Source organism: Zea mays, chromosome 9, assembly GCF_902167145.1.
Source record: "Zea mays cultivar B73 chromosome 9, Zm-B73-REFERENCE-NAM-5.0, whole genome shotgun sequence".
NCBI classification, from domain to species: domain Eukaryota; kingdom Viridiplantae; phylum Streptophyta; class Magnoliopsida; order Poales; family Poaceae; genus Zea; species Zea mays.
The window spans coordinates 18,064,436-18,075,065 of NC_050104.1; the positions used below are offsets into that span (position 1 = coordinate 18,064,436).

The 10,630-nt window shown below is 45.9% G+C and overlaps 1 protein-coding gene across 1 annotated transcript; it reads right to left on the bottom strand.

Moving 5' to 3' along the window:
- Window positions 1-6,214: 6,214 nt before the first annotated feature.
- Window positions 6,215-8,986, bottom strand: LOC100285450 (uncharacterized). The gene is made up of 3 exons (NM_001370713.1): window positions 8,637-8,986; window positions 8,174-8,365; window positions 6,215-6,407 (listed from the first exon to the last, which is right to left on the bottom strand). The coding sequence occupies exons 1-2, from the start codon at window positions 8,918-8,920 to the stop codon at window positions 8,185-8,187; spliced, it is 465 nt and encodes a 154-aa protein (NP_001357642.1). The 5' UTR covers window positions 8,921-8,986; the 3' UTR covers window positions 6,215-6,407; window positions 8,174-8,184.
- Between the last annotated feature and the right edge of the window lie 1,644 nt (window positions 8,987-10,630).

Sequence of the window (10,630 nt, forward strand, 5' to 3'; positions counted from 1 at the left end):
GCCCATACCGCGGCCGCCTCCCCCCCTCGCGCCCGCACTCCCCCCTTACGGCCCAATTGCCGGCCCGCTCCCGCGCGCGCAGCCGCCCCACTCCTCTCCCTCTCTCTCGCTAGCAAGCCGGCCCCACCTGCCAGCCGCTCCCTCTCGCGAGCTCCCTCTCGCTGGCAGACCGGCCCCACCGGCCAGCCGCTTCGTCGTCCTCCTCGTGTACGACGCACCGTCGTCCCCTCCATCACCGTCCCCTCGCCCATCCCCTCACCGCACAGGAGAGTTTGGCACCGCCCCATCCTCGCCGCTTGACCGCGTCCTTGCCCGGTACCACCCCCACCGTGAGGTCTCGTCGTCGCCGCTGTGCGGCATTAATGCCGGCGCTGTGCACCTCACCGGCGCCCGCCGAGCTCCGCCGCTCCCCTTCCCTCGGGCGCCTATAAAAAGGTCGCCCCGGGCACCTCCTTCCCCGCACCGGCCTCAGCCACCCCTCTCCTCCCCTCGCCCGAGCTCAATTCGTGAAGTGCCGCCGTCTTCTCCCTCTCCGGTGAGCCCTTCCCTCTCTTCCCCCTCCCCCTCTGGATTGCGTAGCAAGAAATTAGCTAGGCCTATCAGCTTTGCCCCACCGCCGCGAGTTTGGAACGCCACTCCCCTACCCCAATACCCGCCCGAAGCTCACCGGCGGCGACTCCTGCCGCGAAGCTCCGCCACCACCCCACGGACAGCCCCCTCCCGGCCCCCTCTAGCCAAATTAAGCCCACCTCTAGGTCGCCAGCCCCTCCCTGTGCTAAGGCACCTACCTGTTGCCCAAGAACCGGGTCACCGGCGGCCGGGTCCTCCCTCGCGGACGGCCGGTTCATCCCACCGTCAACCGCTGACGCCGTTCTCTCCCCCTTCCGCTCTCTCTAGCGTGTGGGCCCCGCGGCGACGTCGTCGCCCTCGCGCGTCCGCGCCGTCTCCTGCCTTGGGCCGCAACTGGGCCGGCGCACTCACGCCTGCGCACGCTCTGCGCTCGGCTGGGCCAGTTCCCCCCCCCCACACACACGGCCCACCAGAAGCTTAATTCCTTTTTCTTTTTCTTTTTCAGCCTTTTCCCCTTTAATTAGTACTTCTCAATATTTTATGCACCAAAAATTATCAAAAATGATTTCTAAGGTCACATGTAATAATAATGTTAGAAAATGACACACTAAAATTTGTAAACCACTGTTGATGTATTGTTTTATTGCCTGTTTTCCTAGAAGAAGCGGGGACCGTTGATCCAGAACCTGTAGCCCCGGAGCCCGATCTCACGGAAGTAGATCTTTTGTGCCAGGAAAGCTTCGACGAAGGCAAGTCCATCCTTCCCTTGATGCATAAATTACCTATTCTTTCTACCACTACCTAAGCCGGGATTTCAGGGTGGGATACTTGCATTGTGAGCAGAGAGATAGCCTGCATTAACATAAGTCTTTTGGATACGAGATGTGGGTTGAAAGGACAATATGTTACGTTAGATAAGGTTTCTTTTAAAATAAATATGCGATGAAGGGTATTCACCCTCATCACCTTAAGGGTGGGATGATCAGGGACTCCCTGGTTTAGGGGAGGGCCTAAGGGGTTGGCTCAGCTGGTTTAAGCGTGAGCAGAAGGATTGTCCCCTCATATAAGGACCGGTTTGTCATCTTCACTACCCGTACTCTTTAATAGTACAACCACTCAAGACTGTGTGGGCAGTCACTCAATCTGAACTCGTGCGGTCCGACCCCAGGGTTATGAAGGCTGGGGAGCACCAGGAGGATAAGGAGGGGGAAAGTTTTGTCCGGTTTGGACATGGTGGTGGCCTGACTCCTTCCGGATAACCGTTAAGGTTAGACGTGCGAGGAAGGAAAGAGATCCGGCATTCGGGTCTCGCGATGGTGAGATCGCAGAAACCGGACTAGTGGGTAAAGTGTACCCCTCTGCGCAGAGTTGAAACCTATTCGAATAGTCCGTGTCCACTGGTATGGATGAGTCTGGTGTGGTATGACAATTAGAGATTTTCTATAACCTCCATGAATAGGGAAATGTGTGTAAGTGCTTACTGAAAAAGAAAAGAAGGCCACGGGAGCGGGAAGCTCAGTGGTGGTTGAGTATTTTGTTACTTTTAAGTCTTTGGGAAAAACCTTACAGCAACTGCCTTTCTCTAAGAAAATGAAGAGTGACTTCAACTCCACCAAATAAAGCATGTATGATATAGGTCTCTTTCTCTTTATGGGAGCGGGGTGGGCTTGCGGAATACCTAGTGTATTCACCCAGATTTATTTATGTTTTTCAGCAGCCGAAGACTTCTTTTCTGCTATGCTTGATTGAGAGGGCTGTGTCTGCACCCAGTTCTGCCTGTGGCTTGGGCTAGTATATTTTTCCTACTGCGCTTTTTATTCTGGCTCTCCCGAGCTTGTACCCCGGTATTGTAATAACCTCTAATTAAACTCTGTACTATTTGAAGTAAGGAATGTGTTTACTACCCTCCTGGGACTAGTAAGTGTATCACATTTGAGTCCCAATGGATCGGGACGCTTCAATTATTCACCGAGAGATGCTCTCGCAAGAGGATGATCAGACCTTACTTGGATAACCTGCTTGTAGCTCGATGGCTCCTTCCCCTTGCACCGACTAGGTTGGGGGAGGGAGGCCCTCCCCTCAGAAAAAAATGAAAGGAGAAACCCTCCAAGCGGAAAGCGTGTCTGACAAAAGAAAGGTGGTGAACGGAGGAAACTAGCCTAGGAACGTCGACAAATCGGCAACAGATGGACCCTCGCCTGGCGCGAGACGACCATTGCAGAAAAGGGTCCACCCCTTATGTTGGGGGCTTGTTCTCAAATGCTATGAATTAAGAACAAGGCAACATAAAGTGTTAAATGTTAATGTCCTTCGTCCATGAAACATTATTCCCTTCAGGATAATGAGCCTTGGACGAAGGTAAATGAGAATATAATTACGAAGCTTAAGTCTTCGTAATAAAATTTCAATAGACATTATAAGATAATATAAATAAAGGGTACAAAAAGGAGTAAATTAATCATAGACAAATTATATGTATTCATTTAACGTATTGAATCATTGAATACATTAATACCTCTGCCTTGGCAAAGATTGGTTTCCGAAAGATGCGATTGCAATTATCAGAATGCCTGAACAGTAAAGGAATACTGTTCACTATTTATAGGCACAGGACACAGCCTGTGAGGAATTACAATTATGCCCCTCATAAAAGTTTACAACACTGACTCAGACCTTTATGGACTAAAAGGTCATTCTATCTTTAAGTCGGTTTGTAATACCGAAGCTTCATGAAAAGGAACCTTCGGCCATCTTACTCAAACAGCTTCAGCCGAAGACCGCTTCTTCCTATAGGACCTTCGGCGACGAAGCACAGGCCCAACACCTTACACTGAATAAACCCCAAAGCAATCCATGTTGATTCCTTGGGGACTCGGGGGATACATCTACCATATGTGCTTGCGCACACCTAAAAGGGCAACCACTCATCAAAAGCCTCTACGCAACTCTAAGGAGTTGCACAAAGGCTCGAGGGCTACTGTCGGGTACCTAGGAACCGGGTGCCCAAAGAAGGCCCAAAAGGCCTCCCAAAGACAGACACTAATCGACCAACCTGCCTGCCGAGTGACTCAGCGAGGCGGCCCAAAAGGCCTCCCAAAGACGACCACCAACTCGCCAGTGAGGCAGAGTTGCCAACCAACACGCTTGCCAAGCAACATGGTGAGGGAAAGTCGTCGACCATCCGCCTGCATAGCAACATGGCGAAACAGAGTTGTCGACCAACCCTCTGGCAAGGAGGCCCATAGGGAAAAGGGGCTAACCCAGTACCACTGAGCAACATCGGCATGATAAGACAGACCATCACCAAACCACATCCGGGTCATGCGAACTATGTCAAAGGAACGTCTATCAAACACGACCTCAATACATTCTCAAATGTGCCCCCGCTGACCGGTGGGACCAGTCAACCCCGATCGTAGGGACCTCAGCATTGGAGCATCTACAGTGACCAAAATACCTGAAAGAATGGGAAAGTACACCATACTAGGTGTATGCCAACGCGTACCGAAAGGTGACACGAGGGTCATGACGAAAGATGAAGTTGTACTGAATACAACCCTAAACCTCATCGTGAAGCCACTCTACGGGACCCGCCGGGTACCGCTACGTTGGCATCAGACGGAATGCCACATCAAGAATACGGTTGTGCGCCCCCTACGGACGATGCCAGGAGGGCTAAGGCAACCCAAGGCAACAGGTCGAACTCCTCCCAGGAAGAATATGGGTTCTCACTATAAAATCTACCCTTGAGAAATAAAAGGGTAAGCCAACCCCCATCTTCTACACACAAGCACTCATCTATAACACGCTCCAAGAAATACTACGATCAGCACTACAGTAGACTAGGGCGCAAGCCTGAACCAGTATAACCCCTGTCTCAAATCCACCTGATCCACCTTCGAGCCCCCCTGTGGCTCACCATTTGGAGTGAGTTCGCGCTAGCACCCCTACCGAACACAAATCTTATTGTCCCCTGTTTTCCGAAACCATGACACATGAGTTTATCATCAAAACAACACCAAGATACCAAGGATACTATAGAGAAGATAACATGGAGAGTGGGCGCACGCAAGCCCCTCCATTATAGAATATGACATGAGAGCCCTAACACATAAGTTTTTATAGAGGTTTGGCATGTGGTTAGCATAATACCCTACATCCTCTTTGGTGGATTTATTTGTTTCCAATGGGACAAGTTATATCTATCTAGGGAGAATTTGGACCGAGCTTGCTCCACATGTACCTAAACATGATTATTGCCCTATGCTATGTGTGTTTCATATTGGAGTTGGTGTGTTGGACCTAGAGTGAATGCTCTGAAGTGAATCCTAGATCAGCCTCTTAAATTTTGTTCACCACCTCCCTTTTATAGCTCAAGAGAGCGTTAGAGCTTATTGTATGTTCTACTTACAGGACCTACCATCATTAAGCCAACTGCTCCCATCTCATCGCAACCTTGTCTCTGTCTACAATTATAGACCATATGCCACATAGTCATGTGGAGCACATCGGGCATGCGTCGATATTATTCATTCCTATTAAGTGACCTCCCAAGATACTTCTTAGAGTGAGCATGGGTGCCTTAATGGTGTTGGCACAACATATTAGGAGATTAGTACAATTCCTTATACTTTTAATGCATGAAAGTACATTCATACTACCTAGTCATGTCTATAGCGATTTTACCATGGTAACAAGTATGATTGACTGACCGAGTATGGCATTAAACATAATGCCACGCCTATATAGTGGTTATGGGTACACTTTTCCCTAAGTGCGTGTTAGGGTGAAGGCAAAACCGTAAGGTCATCCGTCACATTTAAAGTGGGACCTTGGAGACTTATTTTTATCCCCACCTAAAGTCATTCCTTCTTGAGGTAATTGCCATATTGGTCATAGGGGTAGGTATGATAACTTGTGTCTATGGATATCGAGGCTCCGCCCACCTGGCTTGATGTAATTGGTAGCTAATATAACTTTTTATACTTGATTGTATTTTATCGTGCACTTCACAAGCGCACATGTGGCTACAAGACCGATGCACGTAGAACATAGTGGTCTTGAGTGTCTTGCAATATAAGTCATGGCAACAACATGCTTGTGAGGCCTGTAATGTCACTCATCACATATTCAATATGTTGTACCCTAATACTTATCCATTAAGTTTTTCACTATGGATTTATCCTCATGCACTTAGATGTGGAGTCTATGTCCTAGGGTCATACTATTCTGAAAGACACCTAGATGGGGCGAATATACAAAACTTGAAATTTTATCTCAAATAACATAACTTTATCCGAGAATTATCACTTTTAGCGTTAGCACAAGAATAGTATTTCCAATGTAAATAATGTGCTTATATTTCTAGCAAGACTTCGGTGTGGAATAGAGGCTAGCAACAGAATATCAAAAGGTAAAGCTCAAATGAAGAACAAAGCAAGTTTTGCTTGAATGGGAAAAGACAAATGCAAATAGGGAAGGAAAATGCATAGGAGACATGGTGGTTTGTTTACTAGAGTTTGATTTCAAAGAGAAACCTATGTCTCTGTTGAGGAGTCCGAGGACTGGGTCTCTTTCAACCCTCTCCTCACTCAAGTAATATCACACCCGGATTTAAGGACAAATCCATATGCACCTCATATGTACGTGTCAGGATCAAATTTCACATATATGACGACTCAGTGTGTATATAAACCAATGTCACAATCTTTATTACATGACAAAACATCTTACAAAAATAACTAAATAAAATAAACCAGATTAAGATAACTTCTCCACACCCTAGATCTCATCGAACTTATCATAGTAGTCCTCCTCCAGAGATACTTGTTCTTGACCTGGGTATTGTTTATAGCAAGTGTGAGCTCTCATACGGTTATTGCCCAGCAAGTGTGCAAGAATAAGTGTAGTGTAAGGCTTACCAAGAAATATGGCTGAGGTTGGGCATTAGCTTTTAATTAAGTACAAGTACATACCATCCCAATTAAATAAATGAACATAAACAAAATATCCACAATACAATGCATGTCTCGTTAAATTTACTTCCATATATTAATCACGTGAGAGTCCCGAGTCGCTCTTAACTGTGAGCACGACTGATATACCAGTTTTACACTTTGCAGAGGTCGTGTATCCCTTTTAGCCTGGGTTAGCCAAAACCATAGATTCTTCCAAGGTGAATGGTTAGGCCTGGGTTAGCTAGACCCTTAGACACTTCTGAAAGGGAAATGTGCCCTTGAGCCATTTCTATAAATGTTTTTGTGATTAGATGGCCAACACATTGTTTTAAGTTCATATGTGCCAAGTGATTTAGAAGTGCACATCAAGAGCCAAGGTATGTTTCTAGCCCTAGTAAATTGTTTTTGGGTATTAACATGTTTATCTAAGTACTAGAGACATTGCCAAGAAAAGAGGAAAAGAAGTGGAGAAGAATTAGCTATGTTCAGTCAAACCAGCACCAACCTGTGGTGCACCGGACAGTGTCCGGTGCCCAGGCTGGCCCGGCGACGAACTCGGCGCTCTCAGGAAAAAGCGAAGGCGCTGCGACTATTATTCACCGGGCTGTCCGGTGTTCACCGGACTGTCCTAGCAGTATACCGTTATCTCATAGATAGGCCGTGAAAACCACTCAAACTCTTATTAGTGGGTCGTTACCCCCACAGATGAGCGTGACCATCCAAGCCCAGCACGAAAAGAAGTCACATGCAATGTAGCGCTCCCACATAGTACTACCTCGTTAGCTAAAGAAGGACAAGCGACCGAGCGAAATATAAAAAAGAGGGTCGGACTCCTTTTCAACTAATACATTTCTATGCATTTTGGCTAAGGTAAAGTGTAATATTTTTTCTTGTGTGTCGTCGTAACGCACATGTATTGTAGTAGTATATTCAAACAGGACATCATCATCAATGCATGCTTATGGAAAAAATACTCATACTAAATTGTCCATATGATGGTTACATACTTACATTCATGCATATAAAACAATGATTTAAACAATGACAACCAAACAGTTTAGGCACATCTCCCTCCGTCCAAAAATATAACAGATTCATCGGACAAACAATTTGTTGGCTATTTAGCACCTTAGGTTTCAAACGGGCTAGCTAATAAATTGACTAATTGCTAGTTAGAGAGCCGATAAATTATTTGCCTATTAGCCATTTGACCTTACTAATAGGTGCTAATAGATCATAAAAAGAGAAAAAAATATCTATTAGCTAAGAGGACCCAAACAGAACCTTAAGCATTCAAAATTTGTTCCAAATTATAAGCATTTTAAAACAAATGAACTTCGTAAAGCACCAATATATGGTATGCTCGAGATCTCTTTAGTTACATGTGTCATTTCTTTAATTTTATCCCATAATATATCCAAAATTTCTATGATAGCTTGTATTTGAGGGGAAGGGCGTAATATATAAGTAAAAAAAAAGAAACAGTTCAACAAACAACCAATGCATCATCATTTTCCAAATGTGTTACATATATAGTCTGGACGTTATTATGGAAATTCTGGTAAACTAAATATGTACGTAGCTAACTTGTTAAATAGGAAAAATAAATGCCCATCACATTAAACACTGGGGTGCATTATACTTACATCTGTATAGGTCACATTGGAGTGTAAAGCACATGTATATTGAGTTCTGAAATCCTTATATTTCCCGTATACGAAACTTCTGTGCGTCTGACCGTGCCCTTTGCCATAGCAAGTTCTCCTGTCCCTCCAACAATGCTCCACTCGCCATTTATTTTGGAAGTCCCTTGTATTTGTAGTGTGGACCCATTGAACCTGTGTCGTGAACAAAAACAAACAACTGCCTTTGTTAGTTGATTAAATTAACAAAGGTAGGCGGGTATTCTAAGGGGTCGTCCACCTATAAAAAAACAATTACAAGTTGCAATAGGCCTACCTACCTCTAAAAACAGTTGCATTATAAAGAATAATCTAAAAATTTTCATATGACGTTGGATGAAGATGAATTTAAATATTTTCTATTCTGACTTCTTAGTTTTTAAATATTTAAAATCTACAATTTCCGAACGACCTCGCGGGGACTGACCTGCTTCCCTGGCCGAACACCAGCCCAAGGGAGTAGTGCCACATGTAGTCGGGGTAAGTGGCGACTTGAACGCCGGTGCCCTGAAGATGGCCGACGACGTTCGCGTCGGCGCCGGCGGGCCCGTCGGTGACAGGCCACGAGAAGACCCAGGTGGTGCCGATTGGCCCTCGGTTCACTAGAGTGGTCACTCCGTTGGTCCCCCGCCCACCGTACACCTCCTTGTTGTACAGCGTCATGTTCAGCTCGCTTTGGACGGGGGCTATGGAGTAAGAATGTGGCGCCATGGCTGGTAGGTTGGGTAGGCAGCTGTCTTCCCTTGTGTTTTTCTGAGGAGGAGCCGAGCTCAGGATGGGAAGAAGAGGCGGATGCGTACGCTGTATTTATAGATGGAAGGAATTGGAGGGGAAACTTCCTTTCCTTTTGTTTCAAGGGCCGGCGTGCCACGAAAATTCCTTTTGTTTGTTTGTTTTCTCCGAGCTATAGCTAGCTGGCGGTAGACCTGGTAGTCGGTCCGTCTCTGTGTTTTTCCACACGATTTCCGGTGACAATTTGGTCGTGCTCGTCACGACTCTTGCCGCATCAGCATCACCGAACGACATGAAGAGTGGTGGTATCACGTATCCATAATCCAAAGTGCTCACGCGCGCGTAACGGTAGGGATAACAGTGGCGTTGACTTGGAGTCGTCTTCTGTGCGATGACAATTTGACGATTGACCAGCGTGCACTGTCTACCTTCCTTTTTTTTCTTCCTCGAGAGGCTTTATTGTTTCACTAGAATCGTATCGATGCGTTGGTACGAAAACAAGATAGTGCCTGGGCCACTGTTGAGATCAACGGTGACATTTAGGCCAATAATATGCCAACGCAGTATAAGCCCAAATTTTTTTGTATTTTAGCCTTTTTTTTTTAACAATTTCACGTTTAGATGTTTAGATTTTTTGGACGGCTTAATGTCGTTATTGGACCCTCTACTCGGCGCCGCAGCTTGTGGCGTCAAGGTACATGCGGCGCTGGCGTGGTATGGCTGACTTGGCTGCCTTCAATCAACATGTCTTTCTCACTCAGTTGCACGCAGACAACCAGCAAGATTCTCCAACATCTGTTTCTCGGCTCTAGCCGCCTCCATTTCCATTACCCTCTTCTCCTTTGCCACCTTCAATCGTCTCCGCTCAACACGCATCGGGCTATCACAACCCCGTGATTCTATGAACCTACGCGTCTCCTATCTGTGATCTTTAATGTAGGAATCGACGATCTGAGATCCACACCGCATCTTTTGTCCCATGAGTCTCTTCAGCCTTATTGTATGCATCACGTCTTCATTGTCGAAGTATCTATCCCAATTGTATTTTCTCGTCTCCTACACAAAACAAACAATAAGGACGAATGCAAAAGTACAACTCATGCAATCAAAAACAAATATCGACCTCATCGTAATCTACCATATGTCCACAAAAATAGCTCACACCAAGTTCGAAAGGATCCAGTTCATACTTAGCTTCAACACCACATTTGCAGAGTACAGGATTAGACTTACACTTTTCCTCCCACTCATTTTTTTTCTTCTCCTTTACCTCTAGCTCAGGCTAATGGGATCTAGGCCCATGCAACCACTCTCTGAAAATACACTTACGCCCACTGTATGGCTGCATGGCTGCAGGAGAATAAATTAGTAATTTTTTGCAAAAAACAAAAAAAAAATGGACATGTGTTATGCACTTACATAATTACTGTTGGGACACACAAAATACTTTGTGGTGTCCTCATATATCACAGCATGATCTCCACAATCACACCGAGGCGGAGACTCTAATCGTCTTTGTATAGCTATGTTCTCCTCATCTGTCATTGGTGGCAGGTTTGGGGAGGAAGCCCCCAACGCTTAAAACACTCATGTGTATTCCTCCCGCAAAACCAATTATCGAAAAGGAGATATCGAGGGTCAAACTTATCAAGACCATCGATCCACTGGAAAAAACACCTCAAGTGATCC

Bases quoted from the DNA above. Each gene is read 5' to 3' on its own strand.
- LOC100285450 (NM_001370713.1), bottom strand. From the start codon at position 8,920: ATGGCGCCACATTCTTACTCCATAGCCCCCGTCCAAAGCGAGCTGAAC. The intron at 8,366-8,636 runs GTCAGTCCCCGC...TTCACGACACAG, and splicing joins GTGTTCGGCCAGGGAAGCAG to GTTCAATGGGTCCACACTAC.